This window comes from Carcharodon carcharias, chromosome X (genome assembly GCF_017639515.1).
Source record: "Carcharodon carcharias isolate sCarCar2 chromosome X, sCarCar2.pri, whole genome shotgun sequence".
Lineage (NCBI taxonomy): Eukaryota > Metazoa > Chordata > Chondrichthyes > Lamniformes > Lamnidae > Carcharodon > Carcharodon carcharias.
Window position 1 is genome coordinate 21,391,393 of NC_054507.1, and position 24,687 is coordinate 21,416,079.

General features: G+C 45.5%; 1 protein-coding gene across 3 annotated transcripts in view; it reads right to left on the reverse strand.

Annotated features, from left to right (window-relative positions):
* The window catches only part of LOC121273312 (tensin-2-like), a 242,753-nt gene that overhangs the window by 142,737 nt on the left and 75,329 nt on the right, over positions 1-24,687 (reverse strand). Inside the window, exons 1-2 of one of the 3 annotated variants that reach the window (XM_041180442.1) lie at positions 22,739-22,916; positions 7,936-8,050 (exon numbers count right to left, since the gene is read on the reverse strand). In XM_041180442.1, the coding sequence (XP_041036376.1) occupies positions 7,936-8,050; positions 22,739-22,783 (160 nt within the window). In that variant the 5' untranslated portion in view covers positions 22,784-22,916. Of the gene's footprint in view, positions 1-7,935; positions 8,051-14,552; positions 14,568-22,738; positions 22,917-24,687 lie in introns of those variants that run through there. The other 2 variants (XM_041180443.1, XM_041180441.1) reach the window with 2 other exon arrangements.

Sequence of the window (24,687 nt, forward strand, 5' to 3'; positions counted from 1 at the left end):
AATTGTACAGTTTATATCCTGTGCTTAACAATATTAAATGATTGTGGAAAGTGACAGGGATACTCCATGAAGAGCATATGTTCTTAAATATGTGAATTATTAGATGACAGAGTGGTACAAAGCAATGCTACCACTGGAGGCCTAGTCAGCACAACTAATGGAGGCCAAGCACAATTAGTGGACGACTGATCAGCAAAACTAATACATCAAGCAAAATGCATCATCAAAGTGTATAAAAAGTAAAATAATAAACAATTTTAAAAAAACAGAAGAGGCCTGTTTTATAGGCCTCAAATTGTGCTCTGTTTTTACAGGTAGGGCCTGTGCTCTGGGCAGGGCCTCACTCAAAGCCATCAGTTAGTGGGAGACAGTAGTGTACTGGTAATATCACTGGATTAGTAATCCAGAGGCCTGGGCTAATGCTCTGGGGACACAAGTTCAAGTCCCACCATGGCAGCTGGTAGAATTTAAATTCAATTAACAAATTCTGGAATTGAAAGCTAGTCTCAGTGATGGTGACCATGACAATTATCATTGATTAGTGAACCCATCTGGGTCACTAATGTCCTTACCCAGTCTGGCCTACACGTGACTCTGTGCCAACAGCAATGTGGTTGACTCAAATGGCCTACCAAGCCACTCAGTTCAAAGGCAATTAGGGATGGGCAACAAATACTGACCTTGCCAGCGATATCCACATCCCATGAAAGAATTAAAAAAAAATAAGGGCTACACCCAGTTCCTTTAGAATTTACATATTTTAATGAGCCTGTCCCTGTCAGTAGAGCAATCTCAAGTTCTGGCCTGTGCGGGTGAAATTTCCAGGCCTCCATTAGCGTGGAGCCTCACTAAGTTTACTGATCCTGGTCCTGAAGGGGCACAGCCAGAGACCATGAAAATATTGTTCGTGGAGCGATTTAGGGGGAATACAAAAGGGTGACTGTTTTCACACTGAAGAACAAGAATAACTGGCTACATATTCAAGCCAAGCAAAACTGGCCTTTCAAACCAAGGTAAAGCAGAATGTATGCACCATTCCAGTATGGAAATGTGGTCTGGATTAGTCATTAGCTTTGCAGTGTATCATAAATCGTCCATGGGAGGAATTGATGATAATTTCTGACATTCCACCTCAGCCGGCAATCTTTATAAACGTGGCTAGTGAGTCCACCCTTTCTTTCTGTGCCAAACCTATTGTTTGCTTACAGTGTGTTATTAATTAGAATTCTGCTCCATTGTGTGTGTGCCAGGTCTTCCATCAGCTGCTGGCTTATGTACTGCATTGAGTACTGGGTTTATTGGGAAGACTGAAGCCATTGTCTTAGGTCCCCATCACAAACTCCACTCCTGAGCCACCGACTCCATCCGTCTCCCTGGAAACTGCCTGAAGCTAAGCCAGGCTGTTCGCAACCTGGGTTCCTATTTCACCACGAAGTGAGTCTCTGAACACATATCCTGCCGTCACTAAGACCGTCTATTTCCGCCTCAGTAACATCGCCCAACTTCACTCCTGTCTCAGCTCATCTGCTGCTGAAACCCTCATCCATGCCTTCATTACCTCTCGAAACTATTCCAACACACTCCTGGCTGGTCTCCCACATTCTGTCCTCTTGGACTTGGGATAACTTGGGGTTATCCAAAACTCTGCTGCCCGTGTCTTAACTCGCACCAAGTCCTGTTTCCCTATCGCCCCTGTGCTCACTGACCTGCACTGGCTTCCAGTCAAGCAATGTCTTGATTTTGAAATTCACATCCTTGTTTTCAAATCCCTCTATGTCCTCGCCCCTCCCTATCGCTATAATCTCCTCCAGCCTCACAACTTTCTGTGATCGCTGTGCTCCTCTAATTCTGGCACTTTGAGAATCCCCGATTCCCATTGCTCCACTATTGGTTGCCATGCCTTCAGCTGCCTAGGGCCTAAGCTCTGGAATTCCCTCCCTACAACTCTCCGCCTCTCTACCTCGCTTTCCTGTTTAAGACATTCCTTAAAAATGACCTCTTTGACCAAGCTTTTGGTCATCTGACCTGATATCTCCTTATGTAACTCAGTGTCAAATTTTATTTTAATAATGTTCCTGTGACGCACCTTGGGATGTTTTAGTACATTGAAGGAACCATAGAAATATGTCGCAGTGAAGCTGGCAGCCTCCAGTATCTATGTCTCTCTCTAGCGAGAGAGAGAGAGCAAGAGAGAGAGACAAGGAGGTGGAGAGCATGGCCAGCTTTGCGGTTCTCAAAATCTGTCAAAGCTTTCCCCCACCGCTTGGTGGTAAAGGTGGGATCACTCAAAATGCTCTTGAAATGTTCCAAGGATTACAGGTAAAAGGAGGAGTTAAGGCTCTTCCTGAAGTGGTCAGTTCATCTAATCAGACAGGCAACAAGATGCAAGGGTGCTGGTATGAGATACCGGGTCACACGGAATTACACCAGCTCTACAGCACAGAAACGGGCCATTTGGCCCAACTAGTCTATGCTCGTGTTGATACTCCACATCAACTGCCTCCCACTGTAATTACCTCTTCTCAGCCTGCCCACATATCCTTCTATTCTCTTCTCCCTCATCAAGCCTCCTTTCAATGTATCAATACTCTCTGCTTTAACCACTCGCCCTGGCAGTGAGGCTCACATTCTCACCAATCTTTGGTAGCAGCTCTGATTGATTGCCTCAATGCTCTGGACTCACCCACAATTTTAACAACCTGTTTAACGACCAGTGCCATATGAATCATTTTGACAGGATTGTATTGATGCCTCATTGCTCTGGACTCACCCACAATTGGAAAGAGTTTCTCCACATCCACCCCTCTAAAGCTGTTTCGAGTTGGAAAGAGCTCAATCAGGTCTCCTCTCAGTCTTCTCTCTTCTGCAGGGTAGAGCCCCAGCCTGTTCAATAATGTGTGCCAGCCATGGTCAATCAAAAGTTGGAGCGGGCAGCAAGACCAATATCCATTCCTACTGCCCAGTCCAAATACATTCAACTCTTCGTTTTTACCTTTCAGCTTCTACACCCAGCCCATCATTTATCAAACAAATCTTGAGCCACTCACATCAGAAAATTTACCACACAGGAGGCCATTCAGCCCATTGTGTCTGTGCCTGTCGAATCCAGTCTAATCCCACTTTGCAGCTCTGGGTCTGTAGCCCTGTAGGTTACAGCACTTCAAGTGCACATCCAAATTTATTTTTTTAAATGCAATGAGGGTTTCTGCTTCTTCCATCTTTTCAGGCAGTGCGTTCCGACCCCTTAACACTTCTGGGTAAAAAGAATTCTCAACTCTCCCATAATCCTTCCACCAATCATTTTAAATCTCTGTCCCCTAGTTATTGACCGTTCTGGTAATGAAAATAAGTTGTTCCTAACCACTCTATCTAGGTCCCTCATAACTTTACACACCATTTCTTTATCTTCTGGAAATGCTGAGGATTCAAACAATGGTACAGTGAAGGGGGGAATTGCACATGGATGGGTTAAAATCAGGCCCATTAACGCTGGGCTTGGCTAGAGGTATACAGACAGCTTTCGCTGAGACAGAACAAGCTCACTGCCTGCATCTCCACTCCTTCACCCAGTGATCTGAAGAACACAGCTCAATGGCTGGATGGGGGTGTGCTGGTGAGGAGCATTTATTGTAAAGCAGTATATTTCCCTAAGGTTACAGTCAGGGACTTTCCAATTCACATCCTAATATTTAAAAAGAAGCTAGCCTGTTTAACGACCAGTGCAGTATGAATCATTTTGACAGGATTCCAAAGCTCATCTACATTATTCAGCAGCTCAATAAGTAAAAAAAAACCAGGGTCTGCTGGAATTATGGAATGAAAACAGATAAAGTCAGTATGACAGCATCTGACAGTGAGAGGTTCTGACTCAAAACATGGCTTTAGGTTCCTGCTGGTATCTTTCCCCCTCAGTGATACAAGATCCTGCTGGTGTCTGTCTCTCCCTCATTGATACAGGCTTCTGCTGGTGTCTGTCTCTCCCTCATTGATACAGGCTTCTGCTGGTGTCTGTCTCACCCTCATTGATACAGGCTTCTGCTGGTGTCTGTCTCACCCTCATTGATACAGGCTTCTGCTGGTGTCTGTCTCTCCTTCACTGATACAGGCTTCTGCTGGTGTCTGTCTCTCCCTCATTGATACAGGCTTCTGCTGGTGTCTGTCTCGCCCTCAGCGATACAGGCTTCTGCCGGTGTCTGTCTCTCCCTCAGCGATACAGGCTTCTGCTGGTGTCTGTCTCTCCCTCATTGATACAGGCTTCTGCTGGTGTCTGTCTCTCCCTCATTGATACAGGCTTCTGCTGGTGTCTGTCTCTCCCTCAGCGATACAGGCTTCTGCTGGTGTCTGTCTCTCCCTCACTGATACAGGCTTCTGCTGGTGTCTGTCTCTCCCTCACTGATACAGGCTTCTGCTGGTGTCTGTCTCTCCCTCATTGATACAGGCTTCTGCTGGTGTCTGTGTCTCCCTCAGTGATACAGGCTTCTGCTGGTGTCTGTCTCTCCCTCAGCGATACAGGCTTCTGCTGGTGTCTGTCTCTCCCTCAGCGATACAGGCTTCTGCTGGTGTCTGTCTCTCCCTCAGCGATACAGGCTTCTGCTGGTGTCTGTCTCTCCCTCAGCGATACAGGCTTCTGCTGGTGTCTGTCTCTCCCTCACTGATACAGGCTTCTGCTGGTGTCTGTCTCTCCCTCATTGATACAGGCTTCTGCTGGTGTCTGTCTCTCCCTCAGCGATACAGGCTTCTGCTGGTGTCTGTCTCTCCCTCAGCGACACAGGCTTCTGCTGGTGTCTGTCTCTCCCTCAGCGACACAGGCTTCTGCTGGTGTCTGTCTCTCCCTCACTGATACAGGCTTCTGCTGGTGTCTGTCTCTCCCTCATTGATACAGGCTTCTGCTGGTGTCTGTCTCTCCCTCATTGATACAGGCTTCTGCTGGTGTCTGTCTCTCCCTCAGCGACACAGGCTTCTGCTGGTGTCTGTCTCTCCCTCACTGATACAGGCTTCTGCTGGTGTCTGTCTCTCCCTCATTGATACAGGCTTCTGCTGGTGTCTGTCTCTCCCTCAGCGATACAGGCTTCTGCTGGTGTCTGTCTCTCCCTCAGCGATACAGGCTTCTGCTGGTGTCTGTCTCTCCCTCAGTGATACAGGCTTCTGCTGGTGTCTGTCTCTCCCTCAGTGATACCAGCTCCATCTTACACAGCACTCTCTCGAGTACTTTGTGTCCTGGTTCTCCCACTTGTCAGAGCTTCAATAAATCTGCTATATTTTCCATTTTAGTGCAAGGTAGATATCACAGTAAACTGCGTTAAACTGCACTGAAATGCTGTCAGTTGGAGGGACAGATTGCCAAGTTCTGGATACCAGCCGTCACCCCTGTGAGCATATTTCAGTTATTTGGGGAACCGGCTTTACCTCTCTGATATCTGGTATTGATGTATTATGCTGCTGTGTTCCCCCTCATCTCTACATCTGGGGGTCTTCTCTTGAAACTGTGGTGTTTCAAAGAAAAGGTGCAGAGGTCCTTACATCTTCCCATTCACATAAATATATAGGGGTTTTGATAAGAATTTCCACTGGCAGCGAGTTATGATGGGCTCAGTTTTACGGGCGGGGGTGGGGTGCATATTGCTCATCCCCCCAGAAGGAAGGTTGCTGCTGCTCTGAGCAATGCTCAACAAGGCCGCCTCATGGCAATGAGGCACTGCTGGTGGCATGAACGAGGCAAGAGTGGAACTTTCTGTCCCTCTGTGGACATGGATTCCCGCCCTTGGGAGCTAACAGCCAACCTGATTGACCAGTGGCTCTCGCAGTCCCAGCAGTGCCAGAACTCAGTAGTGGCCATTGCTGGGACTGCAACAGGCCCACAGGTGATAATCTTTTAAATCTTTTAAATAGGCCCACAGGTGATGAGGCCATGTATCCCAAAGTGAGCTAAGTTGGAAGTATGGGATGGAGAGTGATTGAGGAGCACAGGGAGGGGAGGAGCAAGTTTTGGAGGCCAGGCAGGGAGGAACAAAGGCCAAGGTGGGAGGTGACATCTTGTGGGTATGCACAAAGCAAGCCCCAAAGGACGTTTCCCCGCCTTTTAAGCAGTTTGCTTGGAAAAAATCAACCTGCCCAATCCTGCCTGCCTGCCCACGCCAACTGTTTTATGGCATGGGCAGCATAATATTTGAGTCAATCGGCTTGGTAACAAGCTCAGTTGCCCGATAATTGCTTATTTAAAAATGGTGGGGTGCCAGTTTCGGCACCCTGTCTGCCTACTGAATAATGGAGACTGGTGCAGGAGTGGGCAGGAAGACAGTGGGCTGGCCACCCAGTATATTTTATGTGCCCAACCGCCAAAACCACGCCCGATGGGAGGGTGTAAAAGCCAGCCCAATGATCTGGAAGGCGCTGCCTGAAAGGATGGTGAAAGCAAATTTATCTTTCAGAAGGGAATTAGATAAACACTTGAAAAGGAATAATTTGCAGGGCCATTTGGGGAAAGAGCAGGGGGGAGTGGGAACGAGTTGGATAGATCTGTCAAAGAGCTGGCACAGGGACGATGGGCCAAATGGCCTCCCCCTGTGCTGCATTATTCCATCATTATATTGTTTTAATGGCATATGGAGCAAGTGCATAAACCAAAAGCCCATGACCTCCCTGTTGTTGACTTTGCAAATTCAACAAACCCACGGTCAAACATTGAGTGTCTCTGTTTGATATACGAGTACAAACTCTCCCCTGCTGAATGTTAGCACTGGCCAAATACAACAATTCCTGGATTTGAAAGAGGGTTTTGATGGTGGCAGAGTGCACAGGAGCACCAATAAGCCATGTCTTTTGAAAACTTTGTATCCTTGTGTTCAAATCTCTCCATGGCTTCGCCCCTTCGACTCTGTAACCTCCTCCAACCCCAAAATCACTCCGAGATATCTGTGCTCCTCCAATTCTACCCTCTTATTCTGCATCCCCAATTTTAATCGCTCCACCCCTGTCAGCCATGCTTTCAGTTGCCATGTCCCCAAGCTCTGGAATTCCCTCTCTAAACCTCTCTGCCTCTCTCTCCTCCTTGAAGTCACACGTTAAAACCTATCTCCTTATATGGCTCGGTGTCAAATTGTGTTTGATAATGTTTCGGTGAAGTGATTGCTGTACAAGTATAAGTTGTTATTGACTGATGAATGGGTCCTAGCCTTGCCCCCACGCTTTCCTGCCCTGTGGGATTGTGGCACCCCCAGGCTGTTGGTGGGACACGCTGAACAGAGGCTGACATTTTAAATCATAAAATCAGATGAATTGTGCATCTCATGTCAGCAGATACAATGCTGGAAGGAAGTGATTTTGTCCATCTTCATTGCTGTCTGGCCTGGACAGGAAGACAATTATAGAAGAGGAGCTCATACTCTTAACAGAGAGAGAAAAAGAAAGAGAGAAAGAGAAGGAGAAAGAGAGAAAGAGAAGGAGAAAGAGAGAGAGAAGGAGAAAGAGAGAGAGACAGAGAGAGAGAAAGAGAGACAGAGAGAGAGAGAGACAGAGAGAACAGAAAGACACACACACACACACATACACACACACACAGAGACACAGAGAGAACATGCATTCACAACCTCTGGATCTCTCAAAACGCTTTACAGCCAATGGAGTACTTTTGAAGTGTAGTCACTGTTGTAATGTTAGGAACAAAGTCCCACAAACAGCAATGAGTTCATATTTTAGTGACATTGGGATGAATATTGGCCAGGACACCAGCGAAAACTTGCCTGTTCTTCTTCAAAATAATGCCATGGAATCTTTTACATCCGCCTGAGAGGGCAGATGGGGCCTCGATTTAACATCTCCTCTGAAAGACAATGGACACCAGAGCGGAAAGTGTCTGCCATTGATATCCCCCCTCAGAAAACCGGTTTGAACCTTCCAGGTTGAACAGGAATTCTTCATCTACAGCACCTTACTTACCACGACATAGGATTCCCGGTGATGTGATTGGCTGTTTGCATACTGCACAGTTCTTTTTCTTCTTAAATGTTTTCTCCTTAAAGCTGTGAGTACTCGGGGGATCGACCTTACCAGGCTGCAAGACAGAAAAGAGACATGCGTTAGAACCAGCCTCACCATCATTGCTCAATGAATTTTATTGGCACAAGGTCAAAGGTCAGCAAGCAACGCTTGTCTACACAGAATCTCCGGTACAAGGCTCACTGCTGCTTCAAAATGGGCATGCATCTTTCTGGTTTAATTTAAAGATGGCTTGTCATCATTTTGAAGGAAACATGTTTGATGGAGCTTTGCAAAATCAAACACCAGAGATTCAAATAATCTGAGGGCAGCAAGAACATACTCTGGATGGGGACTTTCAATGTCTATCACCAAGAATGGTTTGCTAGCACCCACTACTGACTGAGCTGGCCATGTACTGAAAGACATATCTGCCAGACTGGGCTTGCCATCAGCGTTGAGGAACCAACACAGCTCCCAAAAGCCTGTCCACCATCTACAAGGCACAAGTCAGGAGTGTGATGGAATATTCTCCACTTGCCTGGATGAGTGCAGCTCCTACAACATCCAAGAAGCTCACCATTCAGGACAATGCAGCCTGCTTGATTGGCACCTTCAACATTCACTCCCTCCACCACTGATGCACAGTGGCAGCAGTGTGTGTACCATCTACAAGATTCAATGCAGCAACTCATCAAAGCTCCTTCAACAGCACCTTCCAAACCCTTTACTTTTACTACCTAGAAGGACAAGGGTAGCAGATAGATGGGAACACCACCACCTTGAAGTTCCCCTCCAAGTCACTCACCATCCTGACTTGGAAATATATCACCATTCCTTCACTGTTGCTGGGTCAAAATCCTGGAACTCCCTTCCTAACAGCACTGTGGGTGCACCTACATCAAATGGCTTCTCACTGCTCTTCCACCAAAAAGACAGCAACTGAGCTAAAGATATTCTCTCCCGGGTGGCAGCATCCAGCCTTCCACACCCAGGTGTCGCCTCACTAAATGGAGAGTGAAGCATCTGGCCCACTCCAAAATCAGGAGGACATCTCATAATTGAGCAATGTCCCACTTCCCACACCAGCCATCCTGTGTCAAATTTGAGGCAGTCTCAAATGCTTTACTCAACTTTTGTTTTCCCCTTCTCTCTCTCCTTTCATGTTAACCAAGACAATGGAGCTATTTCTTGAAAGTGGTGACAAATGTAAACAATGTCATTATATAATATGGCTTGCTTTGTAATGCACCTACATTTTATTGAAATAACGATACATTCTTGTCACTTTTCTCATGGACATTTCAAGGTGAGGCACGAGCTGCATTGTGTGGTGATTGTGGCATGACAAGTCTATTGCTAAGACCCATTCTAACCCAATGAGGGGCAGGGTAACACTAGATATAGGAACACTAGGGTAGGTCCTGAATAGTGGAAAGCAGGTGATAGCAGCCATCCTGTGTCAAATTTGAGGCAGTCTTATTTGCTTTACCCAACTTTTATTTTCTCCTTCTCTCTCTCCTTTCATGTTAAGCAAGACAATGGGGCTATTTCTTGAAAGTGGTGATAAATGAATACTATGGCCAGGATATTTAGGTCAGCGAGTGGGGGATGGGGCCCACTCGCCGATGTGTAAAATGACGCGAGATGACGTTGGGCAGAACTCCTGACGTCACCCCACCTCATTTCAATTTTCAGGATGGTGGGGGCGCAGCCGAATCAGCTGTGTGCCCACCGACCTGTCAACGGCCAATTGAGGCCATTTTAAAAAGTAATTGAAGTAATTAATGGACCTGCCCGTACAGCCTTAAGGTTGGCGGGCAGGCTGGGAGCCCTGGCGGGCTTCAGAGAAAGCATCAAACCTCATCCACGGGCAGGATGAGCTTTCATGAGGGTTTTAAATAATTTAATAAAAGCTTGATTAAAAGTGATGGACATGTCCCAACTCATGTGACAGTGTCACATGAGGGGACATGTCAGGGAAATTTTATTTTTGTCCCTTCACCATTTTTAAATTTGGCGTTGATCTCCCTGAGGCAGCACTTAGCATGCTTGAAAGAGCGCACTCTCAGCTGAGAGATTCCCCTCCCCCACCTGCACAGGGAGCGCACAGCTTAATTGGCCCGCCCACGTAAAATGGCGGCCCCAATTGGGGGTGCCGATCGGATGTGCGCCCACTCCTGCACTTCCCCAACGCGGGGGGGAAATTCTTCCCTATGAAGGGGCTCTCCGCACAACCAGAGCAAATGTAGGTTCGAGCTGTACTGGGGGTAGACTCAGTTATCTCTGCGGATGGCTGTGAAATAGCTATGGAGACGGATCCATGAGTTCAATACATTCTCTGGCATGAAGGTCCAAGGCTTCCATTGCACGTGAGGTGCCAAACCCATCCCAAGGTGGCCCAGTTCACTCATACAAATATCATTGAGGTCCTGAACTTATTTCAATTGAGCAGCCAAACGTGCCTGGAGCTTAAAACAGTGCTCAGACCAGCAGTGCTGTGTGGGGACCACATTATCGCCTCATACACTCCTTACAGTGGCCATCTCACAAGGCAAAGTAACTAATGGCTGCAGACAGGTAAAGACCATCCAATCTGTCCCCCATAATTGTGCTCCCCTGTGTGTCACAATAAATACACTCCCCACCTGAAACCATGTGATCTCCTAGGAGAGGCACGAAAACAAGGTAAAAACCTCAAGCCCAATTTGGGGGGAAAATATCTGAGGAATTCCTCTCTGACCCATCACGGCGACCGAAATGAGTACAAGGAGATCACACTAGGCCCAAAGTTCGCTGCAGCTTATATTTCACAGCACACAAACCAATACTAACTCGGATGACTCTGTGAAACCATTTTAAGGTCACACCATGGACTGTCACATGTTTAAAAAAGGACCTGACTCTCTTTTGTGTAATCATGTTAAAAACGGTTTACAATCACAGGGAAGCTGATTAGTCTTTCCATAGTTACAGTCCGTCTCTCTGTATCTGTGGAGGGGGTTCCCATCAGCAAAGTGTCAACTCTGGGATATGTGCTTGTAACATGTCAAAACGCTAAGGTGCAGATCTGACTGAGTGGCCTCTGCTCTGCTACTGCAAGTAGACTTGGGCCTCTGGCCTCAGCTAAGGCCCCTTCTGCCCCTTGCAGTGGTTCAGGTGGATGTTCAAGATCCCACAGTATTAGTCAAAGGTTGTCCTCCTGGTCCCTTCGGGACCATTCTTTCCTCAGCGAACCTTGCCAAAAAAAAATTAAATAGAAATATATATATGGAAACTGGCTGTTAGGCCTAACCAGTCAGGGCTGGCATTTAACCTCTGCCCTATTCATCCCTTCATTGCCTTCGCTTTCATCCACTTATCCAATCTAATCTCAAATGTTGACTTGGTTCCTGCCTCAACCACTAGCCCTGGAAGTGAATCTTACAGCCTCACAACTCTCTGTGTATCTTACCTTCCATTCAAAATCGGAAAGAATTGAACTCTTTGTAATCAGTGGTACTGGTGTCATTTTCAAATGACCTTTAGTATCACTATTTTAATTTAGCTTTTGCAAGGCTGTCCCAATCCATCCAATGTTAAAATACTTTCACAGAGGGAATTAACTGGTCATTCATCTCATCCCTGTTCATGAGATGTTGCTCTGTGCAAAATGGAGCCTTCTTTCAGATCAGACATTGAACTGAGGCCCTGTCTGCCTTCTTAGGAGGATATAAAATATCCGAGTGCACTATTTTGAAGAGGAATGGGGAGAGTTCTCCCCAGTATCCAGGTCAATATTTATCCCTCAGATAAACTAAAACAGTTTATCTGATCATTATCACATTGCTGTTTGCGGGAGCTTCCCATGCGCAAATTGGCTGCTGTTTTTCATACTTTACAACAGTGACTACACTTCAAAAAGTACTTGCAAGTCTTTCTTTTTGCTAATTAATCATTGGTTTACATAAGAGGAAAGGTTTCTCCAAAGGTCCTTTCTTAATGGGTGGTACTTTAGGGATTAAATTGATTATATTTTGAACCTTGGGTGCAGAACCTACATGCTTTTGGAGAGTCTGAGCCCAAGTTATCTGAATCCTTGATTGGAGCAGGAGTATCCCTCTCTCTCGGCATTTTAAATAGGCATGTTCGACACTCAGGAAGTGCAGAGCTGGACAGAATTTCACAAACTTGTTTATGCCAAAAAGATACTCTGCAATCTCTGTACTCCTGATCATGCGACACTTCCTTTCTGATAAAAAGGCCAGGGTTCGGAACGGACAACAATACATAGGAAGCTGAAGATACAGTGGCATAAAATGTACAAGCTCTCATTTCCCCCTTTTACAGACCATAATCTTGAAGAGTTTTATTGTGCTGAAAGGCTGCTATGGTTCCACCATCCTGCAGGGTGCACAACCAAGCCTCCCGATCACTCTTACAGACACGCTACACTTCAGTGTGCCTGTTCCATCCACATTGCACCAGCATTGGACCTAGAAGAACATTCTAAAGCAGGCATGCCTTAACCCTTAAAGACTTCAAGCTTGTGAAAATGGGTGTTGCTTTGAAGAAGGAAAAAATGATTAGAAAGCTAATTTTTCCACTTATCACAAATGCTGTTCAAAATGTGCTAAGGATCGAAAAGGGCAGCAGTTAGCAGGCAGAAATGGAATCTGCAGGTTCTGATGATACGAAGCGCTTACACCACCTACTCACAGTCCATGGCTTCAGAGGCTCTTAGTTTAATCTGAGCTGGAGCCTGCCACCAATCTAACCCTGGATCAAGTCAAACTGCAGAAAAGCATGATGAGAAACAGGACAGTAAATTATTGATAATAGAACCAAATTAGTCTGATCCAATTAGATTGATTTTGGTTCATTAAGTTTAAAGGCAAAAAAAATTACTGCCAAATGATATGATTTTAAAAATTATGGATATTTATAGACATTCTCCTTTACAACCAGGCCGTATATTCAAAGTAAACCATGTTCTAAATGAACGGGAAGATTGCTTCAAGCAGACCAACCAGGTTACAGTAAAAAGGGACTTGCGTTCCTATTGCGCCTTTCATGACCAATGGATGTCCCAAAGCACTTTGCAGCTAGTAAAAAACTTTTTGAAGTAATGTAGGAAACATGGCAGCCAATTTGCACACAGCAAGCTCCTACAAATAGCAATGCAATAACGACCAGATAACCTGTTTTTTTGTGATGTTGACTGTGGGATAAACATTGGTCAGAACATCAAGGAGAACTTCCCTGTTCTTCATTGAAACAGTGCCATGTGATCTTTTACATCCACCTGAGAGGGCAGACAGAGTTTAATGTTTCATCTGAAAGATGGCACCTCCAACAATGCGGCACTCCCTCTGTGCTGCACTGGGAGTGTCAGCCTCAATTGTTGCAGTCCTGGAGTGGGACCTGCTCCCACAACCTTCTGTCTCAGAAGCAAGAGTGCTACCAATTGAGCCACAGCTCATACACATCCAACATTACAGGGTAGAAATTCTGATCTGGGCACTTTACATGGGAACACAAAATATGCTGAAACTGGATTTCTGCTTTGGACTAATGCCTATTCACTTAAACATCTCTAACTGGAATTTTTAACCCTTTATAATTGAACGTTTCTTTAGATGCTACAAGATTTTTTCACCTGAAAGCTGAAATGTGCAGGAAGATGCTTTTTAATGCACTGATGAGGCAAGCTGTCGGATAGGATGCTGCCTTGTGGGAGTAATCAATTCACTTGGTTTGTACAGCATCTCTGGAATGGTTTGCAGGTCATGATCAACTGGATGCAAAGCTATACAACAGGAAAGGGACTGCGTGCAGTCTGTCATTGTAAAGACTTGAGTATTAACAGTTTGTGAAATTACTTAAGAGATATCCAAACTTAAATTTGGCCAGCACTGTAAACATCAGTGGCAAGAGCCTTGCCTGATGCCCATACATTTTGGAAAATGGTGGGAATGTTGCCAGCATGTTGCCCACACTTTCATCAATTCCCAAATGAATGTTTTTGATTCGTTTAGAGAGTGAGATTTTCTTACTGGAGCTTTGACATTTCTTAAAAGGCGTGGTGGGGGTGTGGGGCGCTGGTGGAGAGAGGAAGTCTTATACTGTTGTCATAATGGTTCCTTTGTTAAATACACTGCCTCCTGTGAAATGGGGCCATACCCTATGAGGATGGTGGAAGCAGACAAGATCAACAGTTTCAAAAGGAAATTGGATGGACACTTGAAGAAAAGGAACTTGCAGGGCTAGGGCGATAGAGTGGGGAACTGACTGGATTGCTCCACAGGGAGCTGGCATGGACTCAATGGGCCAAACAGCCTCCTTCTGTGCTGTAATGACTCTATCTAGAACAGTAATATGCCCGGCCTGATCTCCAGTCGTGCCAAGTTACCGGAGCGGAGGTAGCGGTAGAGCAAGTTAAAGTTAGTCCCACACCCTGAGTTAGGGAGAGCCAGGGAATAAAAAGAAAACAGGCTTCTGCAAAATGCACACGTGTGAAGCTTGAGAGTGGGCAAGATCAGGCTAATCTGCAGATGCCCCCACCCGCCAACGTGCTCAAGCAGCCGTCAAACACTTACCACCCAGCCTCACGCATAAACAATGACCACTCAGGTGAGGTAATCCTTAGCCTTTAGGATGGATTTTCATGGAACATGCCTCACCCTCACCAGCCTGTGGGAACACGAGCCACCAGTCTCACAGAAACCCTCAAGTTTCTCCTGAATGCCTCAGACAGATTATATAACCACTTTCCAAACAACAAAAAAAACCTCACATGATATTCAAAATACGACAGGACTTGTATTTAGGAGGTTATTTGTGCAACTTTTGTTTTCCCACCAGACAGCTGCTGGCTCCAATTTCTCTTCAGTTAATGAGCGAAGGCTTTGGTGCCAAGTTCCTTAAGTCGCCATCCCCCAGCAGATATACCTGGATCTGTGCAACTCACTGAGGGTGGGAGTGATTGGCACCTGGAGGATGGTGTGGCGGGGGGGGGGAAAAGAGTGGAACCTGGGGGATGGTGGGGAGGAGTGGCACCCAGGGGATGAGAGGGAGTGGCACCTGGAGAATGGGGTGGGGGGGAGGAAGTGACACCTGGAGGACAGGGAGAGTGGCACCTGGAGAATGGGGGGGAGTGGCACTTGGGGGGTAGGATAGTAGATGCCAACTCATATCCTCCCACCCCATGAGCCAGCTTACTAAGGCTCCTTGACACTGTCCTGCCTATCAGGAACCTTCAAGGCCACAGGTTGATTGGCATAGGAAATAGAAATACTATACTGGTGCAGTAGGGGTGGTACACACTGTATGTGGGCATAGCAGAGGGGGCTTTACTCAGTATTTAGCTGCGATGAACTTGGGCCCTGAGTGCTTGATGCTGTCAAATAAAGCAAAAGCTCCATCTCTCTGGAATAACATCCTTCCCTTAGATCAGCACAAACTTCAGTGAAAAACTTAGCTCAGGAAACTATGCTTTTGAATAAGTAAATACTAATATAATTCAACAGCAAAATACAATATTTTGTTAAACAATTAAATCAAAACTTATTTGAGGATGACTTTTAACTTGAGTGGTCTAAATACTGCAACCCCTCTAACCCAGCATTCGTTGTCACATTGATTTATGTTGAGATCAATGGAACATTCCCTCAATTTTTTTTTTTTACAATAGTCATTTTCTTTCAAACAGAGCGGAGTGTGTGGCTTTTTTCTCTTTCAGCCATGAGGTGGTGGAGGTGCATGTTCTCACAGGTTGGCCCCATTCCTCTGGCGTTGCAGGAGGTAGCAACATACAGAGCTGCCTGGCATCAGGAAAATGAGGTCGATCCAATAAGTGGAGTGAGGCACCCAAGAGTTCCATCTACTGTATTTCACATAACTGATCTGGGTTGCAGCATGTGAACTGCCACTTTTGAACTGTGCTGCAATGTAACTTTACAAATTTTCGGAATACAGTAATTTATTTTCCCCAAAATATACTATGAATTTAAATTCAATCATCTTAATATTGCCCACTTGGGAAAATCACCACAGCTCCCTGTATTTAAAAGAGTTTGCAATCTCGGTCATGCTTGCTTGACCAGAATATCACTCTCAACATCCCTCTTCAAATTGAATAAATTAAAAGGTCTGCCTTTAATAAAACAATTAGCGATATATATCCTGCATAAAAATAACCTTTTTGGATGTCAGGAGCAAGTGCTGCCATTTACTTTGGCAACATCGCAGAGATTGCACCTATAATGAAGTTTTTTTTTTAAATACAGAGGAAGTTGAGGTGTACAAAATTCTGAGGGGCCTACATAGGGTGGATAGGAAGGACCTATTTCCCATAGCAGAGAGGCCAATAGACCAGAAGCATAGATCTAAAGTAATTGGTCAAAGGATTAGATGGGAGTTGAACTCACTGTCTGAAAAAAGGGTGGTAGAGGCAGGAACTCTCATTGCGGTTAAAATGCACTTGGATGTGCACTTGAAGTGCTGTAACCTACAGAGCTACAGACCAAGAGCTGCAAAGTGGGATCAGACAGGATAACTCTTTTTCTGATGGCACAAACACAATGGGCTGAATGGTCTTCCCATGTCATATGTTTTCCATGTTTCTGTTCTAAACTTGCATGGCCAGCCGTCTGTTCCACACTGGACTGTTTGCTGTGACTTTAGCGTTAGGCAGGAAAGCTTCCGGGGAAACAGGCATCAAAGCAAATGGAAGGGGCAGGAATCTGCTCCTGACCTGATACAATCTTCTTGGTTTGATAATGGAATTTCCTTTTGTTTCCAAAAAGCACCCCCTGCCCCACAAGTCCAACTGAACAAAAGAGCATTTTTATGTGGGAAAGTGTTCACTTCCTACACTTGCCTATCCCCTTAAGGCTTCCTCTGGTGCAGAGGGCCTCAGCCACCTGGTCCTCCTTTGGCCTTTCAGATAGAACCATATTGTCAGCTGTAATTGCTTCAGATTACCCATGGGGCCTTTCCAGTCAGAACCAGAATCCAGATGTTACTGGCAGAAGCTGAGGCCTCTGTCTGTCTTCCCTTCCCTCGTGACTGTAAGGATTCAGAAATCAGGCAATGAAGACAACACAAGCTAATTGTTTGTCCAATAGCCATCTGAGCTTTCCTACCACGTAACTCTTCCAACAGTATCTCCACATCATGAGATAACAATCGAGGAATTGCTGCAGAACGGTGGTGTAGCATCTTAAATGTACAGGGCTCGTGGTCTACATTAAAGAACCTATCTTAACCAACTTTAGTTAATGCTCATTCTCATTTAAGTGTAGGACAGCCATGCTGAGCATAATCACATTTGTTATTCCCTCAAGTGCTTACAGGTCAGTGAAAGCTCCCTCTACTCTCTCCCAACAATCGACCTTAAGTGGCAGTTGCACCATTTCCCACTCCAGTGACATTCTCACTGAGGGAGAAACCAATGTAAACTATCATTTGAAGCATTCTCTCCTTTAACAGGTTTCTTTTGCTCTCTCCTTAATCTGAGGGATGGAGAGTTGGGGCCTCAGACGACTCTGTTATAAGATGTATGGGTGGCATGGATTCACGCCTTTAGGAAAAGCTGTTTAGCAAACTCCCTCAGCTTAATCTATGGTGAAATCACCAGTGACCCATCACTGCAGAGCCATTCCCACATTACGACAATGACTACACTTCAAAAGTACTTGACTGGTCATGTCCTGTGATTGTGAACGGTGCTATATAAATGCAAATTCTTTCTTTCATCTGTGTAACTTTAGCTCAAAAAGAAATGGTCTGCACATGTCTCTCCCTGCAACTGACAGTCCTGGCAGCATTATTGGAGTGCTGGAGACACGGAGGCTCACTCCCAGAGGCGCCGAGAGAGGGAGGCCCACTCCAAGGCACTGAGAAATGGAGGTTCACTCCCAGATACACCAAGAGACAGAAGCTCACTCCCAGTTCATTATCACATTGCTATTTGTGGGATTTTGCTGTGTGTAACTGTTGCATTTTGTACATTACAACAGTGACTACACTACAAGAAGTACTTCATTGGATGTAAGGTGCTTTGGAATGTCTTGAGGTTGGGAAAGGCAAGGTTTTGCCTTCTTCTGTAACTTCCATTTCCACCTCACGAGAATATCAGTGTTGCCTTACAACCAAACACGGCATCTGTTCGACATCTCATTACTGTGGGAGCAGCTCCAAGCAGAACTGGGGTTAAAAAACTCAGGCCAAAAAGGAAAGATTGTCAAGGAATAGCAACTCTAATCCAACACTAATTCATGCTAAATTATTTCAGCTCATATCCACCAGGAAATGGGATTAAAATGCCTCAAGTTTAATTCACTCAGGCCTCATCTTAAGGGTTGCCTCCAAAGGCAAGAGGGCCGCTGTAATATAAGAAAGCTGGAACAGGATTTTCATTCACTGTCTCTGCCTGAAAATACCAGTGTACAATACAAACATTTAGTGCCGATGGCATTCAGGTCAACTGGAGAGAGTCGCAAAGTCATGACGGTGACTTTGCAAAAACCTTACCTATGGCTGATGCTAAGATTGCAAATGCTGTTCATTTGCATGTAAATGGGTTGAGTTAGCACGATAAATCTTTACACATATACTGAACTGCTTTCATTTCACTGGTACAAGGACAAGAGGACACAGATTTTTGGGCAAGAGATGCAGGGGGAATGTGAGGAAGCATTTCTTTTACACAGCGAGTGGCAACGACCTGGAACCCTCTGTCTATGAGGGCAGTGAAAGAGGAGACAATAAATTATTTCAAAAGAAAATTGGATGGGCACTTGAGGGAAATAAACTTGCAGGGCTATGGGGATAGAATGGGGGAATGAGACTGACTGGATTGGTCTACAGGGAGCTGGCATGGATTTGATGGGCTGAATGGCCTCCTGTGTCACAATGACTCCAGAGCTCTAATGCAAGAGCATTATTAGGGTATCAGTCCAAGAGGGATTTGAGCCCAGAACATCCTCTGGTCCCTCATTTGATGATGCCTGTTCATTTTACACTTTGCAATTAAACTACTGTCCATTTGTACTAATCTCATTCATGTAAACTGCACCAATTGAACAAAAAAAAATCAACTTGGCCACACCCAACAGCCATGGTTAACATCACACAATGTCCTTCATCTCCAAAGCATAAGGATGCCCAAGATGTTCAAGCTTCAAGAATGAATGTTTCTGACACACACAGTGCGAGGTTAAGCAGGCTGCTCTGTTTTTGTGATGGAAATGGTTTCTCTTAAGGCCCCAGTTCTGAAGATGACTGTGCGGACCATGATGAGTGCTGTTTGGAGGGCTTTGCCCACTTGCCTCATTGGCTTCAGCAAGTTGCTCGTTGGTATCTTCCACACAAGGAGCCAGAAACCAGAACAAAGAGTTGATGTCAACTCCCTGTATATACGAGGCAGCGAAGCACAAAGTAATAAACCACATTGACAGAATTTTCACATGCAACCCAGTCTGCCGGATTGGAAATTTTGTGACGATTGTAGGATCTACTCAACCCAACCCCTCCTCCCAAATGCTTCCTGTTCTCCTCTTGTCCTGTAAAGGCAGAGACTAGATTGATTCCTGGACTGTGAGAGGGTTGTCCTACAAGGAGAGATCACATAGAATGGCACCATATTCTCCATAGAATGAGAGGTGATCTCATTGAAACGTATAAGGTTCTTAAGGGGCTTCACAGACCCGATGCTGAGAGGCTGTTTCCTTTGTCTGAAGACTCTAAACTGGAGGGTGGGGGTGTCACAGTCTCAGGATAAGAGGTTGGCCATTAGCTCTGAGCTGAGGAGAAATTTCTTCACTCAGAGGGTTGTGAATCTTTGGAATTTTCTATCCCAGCGGGTTGTGGATGCACAGCTGTTGAGTATAGTCAAGACTGAGATCAATGGAACCATAGGTGTTTACAGCACAAAAAAAGGGCCATTCACCCCATTGTGTCTGTGCCAGCTCTTTGCTGGAGCAATCCGAAACACTACATGTACCGTCCTGCCCTCTCTCTAGAGCCCCGGATTTTCCTCTGCTGTAGATGGCTATTTAATCTACCTTGGAAAGAGATGACAGGCTTGAGGGAGTGAACCTTTCTTGGTCTGGCTGGCTTCGCCGCACTCTAGGGAGTTCATATACACACTGAGCCATCAAGGGGGCATCTGTGCATTCAAGAGAAAATTGTGCGAAGGAAGAGGTTAATGAGGTTGATTTCTTTTTTTTATGAAAGAAGGATTCGTCTTCTGGGCTTAAATTTCAATAGCCCTATTACACGATTTTTGGCAGACTCTCATCCAGTTATGACTAATGCACTTCATGTACTAAAAAAAATCCGCCCATGCTTTACAAAGGTGCCCTAAGGCAAAAAATCAGAGGGAATTTCTGAAAAAACCCACTTCATGTAATAGAGATCTCATGTCAAGGCTACAGTAACAGTTCCCATCTCCGGACTGACAGAATGAAGGTACTGTAATGTTTTTTAGAATACCTCCTATCAGGACTGAGAGTCCCACATTCACAAACAATCCACAGCAATAGTGAGAGAACTTCAAACCCTTAAAGCTGGGATGTGGGCTGCTAAGTACAGAACTGAAGTGGACTACGCAAAATGGTCTTGATTCTAAATCTGTATTGACTGTGCTGATCTTAGTTAGATGTGGGGTGCTACAACTTGGTTTTATACAACCCCTCCCCCCCACCCCCAACCAACCACCTAGGGTGGCATGGATGGGGCAGCAGAATAAAGAAGTTTTTGTTAATCCAGGAATCCCACTGGGAAATCCATCAGCATCAGTCTCGATTCACAGAACCAACTGCTCCTCAACCCTCCTAACGTGGACTGCAATGCGAAGAATGATCCATTGCACAGAATACCCAGAGGGTAGTCAGTGCCCAAGGGAACTATGCACTTGTATGTTGGCATCTTCAGGAAGTGAGACTGGCGCTGTCACAGGTTTCACAAGGCAGTGTGCAATATGGAACAGATGCTCTCGCAATTACAGAATTGTTACAGCACAGGAGGCCATTTGGCCCATCATGTCTGCACCAGCTCTCCGAATGAGCAATTCACATAGTGCCTTTCTCCTGCTTTCTCTCCGTAATCCTGCACATTCTTCTTTTTCAGATGATAGTCTAATTTCAGGTCCTAACCAGTTGCTGCGTAAAATGCTTTTTCTCATATTGTGATTGCTTCAGCGGACTTTCAAGAGATGGAGCCCCCACCCTGCCCACCCGCAAAACAAAATCTCTCCTCTAACCTTTGCCCACAACCTGGCAGCAAACCTTTCACACAAGCTTCCAATCACATATACCCTTCATCACTAAGACCGCCCATTTCCACCTCTGGAAGATCACTGGTCTACACCCCTGTCCCAGCTCATTGTCCCTTTGTTACCTCCAGACCCGACTATTCCAACACACTCCTGGCTGGTCTCCTACACTCTACATTCTGTAAACTTGAGGTCATCCAAAACTCTGCTGCCTGTGTCTTAACTCACACCAAATCCAGATCCCCCATCACCCCTGTGCTCACTGACCTGCACTGGCTTCCAGTTGAAGAAAGAAAGACTTGCATTTATATAGCACCTTTCACAGCCACTGGACATCTCAAAGCACTTTACAGCCAATGAGCTACTTTTGAAGTGTAGTCACTGTTGTAATGATTTTAAAATTCTCATCTTTGTTTACAAGTCCCTCCATGGCCTCGGCCCCTCCTTATCTCTGTAATCTCCTCCAGCCCCACAACCTTCTGAGATATCTGCACTCCTCTAATTCTGGCCTCTTGCACATCCCCAATTTTAATCGTTCCACCATAGGTGGCTAAGCTCTGGAATTCCCTCCCTACACCTCTCCAGCTCTCCTCCTTTAAGACACTCCTTAAAACCTAACCCTTTGCCCAGGCTTTTGGTCATCTGACTTAATACCTGCTGATGTGGCTCGGTGTCTAATTTTATTATGTTCCTGTGAAGGGATGTTTTTAATTACCTTAAAACGCGCTATATAAACATAAGTTGTTGTTGCACATAAGTTTCTGAACAGCTCATTCTGTTAGCTCTAGTTTCAGGATTTGGCTGCTGACTCTTGTGCCCACCCGGGAGCCCGTGCCTGATTAGGAACCGCACACTTCAATCTAAACTCCTGAATGTTTGATATTTCGTCTGCCAATTGTTGTGTGCACACAAAGCCCCCACCCCTCGCCGCAGTTTAATCATTAATCCCTCGCAGAGCTGAAAGCTCCCGCCACCCTTTCCAAACAAACACTCACTGACATCTCCAATACCAGCACAGTAGCAAAAGCGACAACAGAGCTGACAGCTCACAGTGGAGAAAGTCTTGCCGCGGGGGCTCATTTTAGTCTGCAGAGGACGAGTTTCGAAAGAATACGGCTATTGTTAGCGCAAAGGACTGGGGAATCGTCCTGTCAAAGCTGTGCTCCTTAATATACAGTAAAAAGCCTGCATTTTGCCTTCTCGACAGGCAAACTGCAGCCGTCATAAGTCAGCTGCTCTGCAGAACACAAGAGGAGGCGAAAACGTGCAGTTCTCCAGGCTGTGCTGAATACATCTCAGCGTCAGTGTATAGACTGGGGCTCCCCTTCACTAAACATGATGAGTTAAAAGTCCCTGCACGGATTTGTAGTGAGAGCCGCAGCGACAAGGCGCAGAAGCAGTAAGAATTTCACTATACTCGCCACATCAGAGCTTTAGGTTTATTGTGAATTATACAAAAGCAGCAAATGTTTAACCGCTGACAAAGAAAGAGCACGGACTAGTTACCTGCGACACAACTTTTCTTCCTCTGGCCTTCTCGAGAGTCGACATTTTACAATCTGCAGGGTCGCTCGCTTTTTTTTTTGCCCCCCTCCCCGCCCTTCCAAGGAAAAAGAAAAATGAAAACACTGAGACTTTGTGGAACAGCACAAAGTGCGTTTGTAAGGCTGCTCTGCTACTGATGCACTGGAGTTGCCGCTGGAGGCTTGGCCTCTCTCTCTCTCTCTCTCTGCTTCAGTTCTTTATGCCTTGCCAAAAAAAAATCCTTCTGTCCACAAAACCATTACTCTGGCACTCAGTGAAGCCAATGAAATGCTGCACCTTCCTCATACCCTCAAAATCTGCTTTACAACAAGAGAAAACAGACGAGGAGAACTAATTGATTCATGTTCCCAGCCATAATTATTATTTTGTTTGGAGGGTTCAATTAATAAGACAATTTTCAGACCAGCAGGATATAGGTCCTGTACTGTAATCAAATATTAATTGTTGAATTATATCTCTTTCACGTGGGAGATAATGATATGGTCAAGGAAAATGGGGCTTAAATTCATCTGGGAGATTCCGATTCTACAGTGCTATTGTGGAAAGAGTAAAGCTCATGTAAAGAGAAAGGCTTGCATTTCTATAGCACATTTCCCATCCTCAGGGCGTCCCAAAGCACTTGACAGCCAATGAAGTACTACTTTGAAGTTTAGTCCCTGTTGTAATGCAGGAAATACGGCAGCTAATTTGCACACAGAAAGCTCCCACAAACAGCAAACGTGATAATGACCAAATAATCAGTTTTTGTGATGTTGAGAGATAAATATTGGCCAGAACACTGAGAGCTCCCCTGCTCTTCTTCAAAATAGTGTCCTGGGATCCTTTACACCCTCCTGAGAGGGCAGACACCTCATCTTAACACCTCATCCGAGAGGTGGCAGCTCTGACAATGCAGCACTCCCTCAGGACTGTACTGGAGTGTCAGCCTGGATTTCCATGCTCAATTCCTGGAGTGGGTACTACTTGATCCTACAGCCGTCTGACTCAGAGGCAAATGTACTCTCCACTGAGCCACGGCTGGTAACCAGGTATGGCTGCAGAGGCTGATAATAAATGCTCATCCATTAAGCTATAAATCCACCTCATGGCTTAGCACTGGATCTCACACATGGGCCAGAAGAAATCTTTCCATTGCATTCCTAGGAACTATATCCATAGAGGAGAATTGTTTAAACATGAGTTTTACACACCGCAGACTCAACTTGCCTTAGGACTTTACTGTCATTGGAGAATGATGAGAAACATCACAAAGTGATTATTGCCTCTTCCCAGGAGAGTCCTGAAGTATTGTGTCCAGGTTGAAGATGATCCCACCCCCACTTGTCTTTCAACTGCACCACCATCGCCGAGATTTCCACCACCAAACATCTTGTAGATCATCAACAACCAGAAGGTTATCTGGATCAGCCCTATTGACATGGTGACTAAAATGGGAAGGCAGAAACTGGGTACACTGTGGTGAGTAACTCACCTCCTGAACCCTTGAAGCCTGTCCACCATCGACAAGGCACAAGTCAGGAGTGTGATGGAATACTCTCCACTTGCCTGGATGAGTGCAGCTCTCACAACACTCAAGTCATTTTGCTGAAAAAACGAGACATGCTGTCAAAGCTTTCTGTCTTGCACTCATCAAGACATAATCAAGACAGTTTGGGGGATAACTGTTCCCTGGTGCATTCCCCATGGAATGCCAATCAGAGTCCACTTGCCAACCAATCAGCACCCTTTTCTCATGCAGTATAAATTGTTGTTCTCTTTGAGATTTGGTATTCTTGCGAATCTGTCCTGATGAGTGCAAGACGAAAAGCTTCGACAACATGTCTCTTTTTTCAGTAATACTCAAGTTCTGTGCTACCAAACGACTACTCAAGAAGCCCCACACCACCCAGGGCAGTGTTGCCCATTTGACC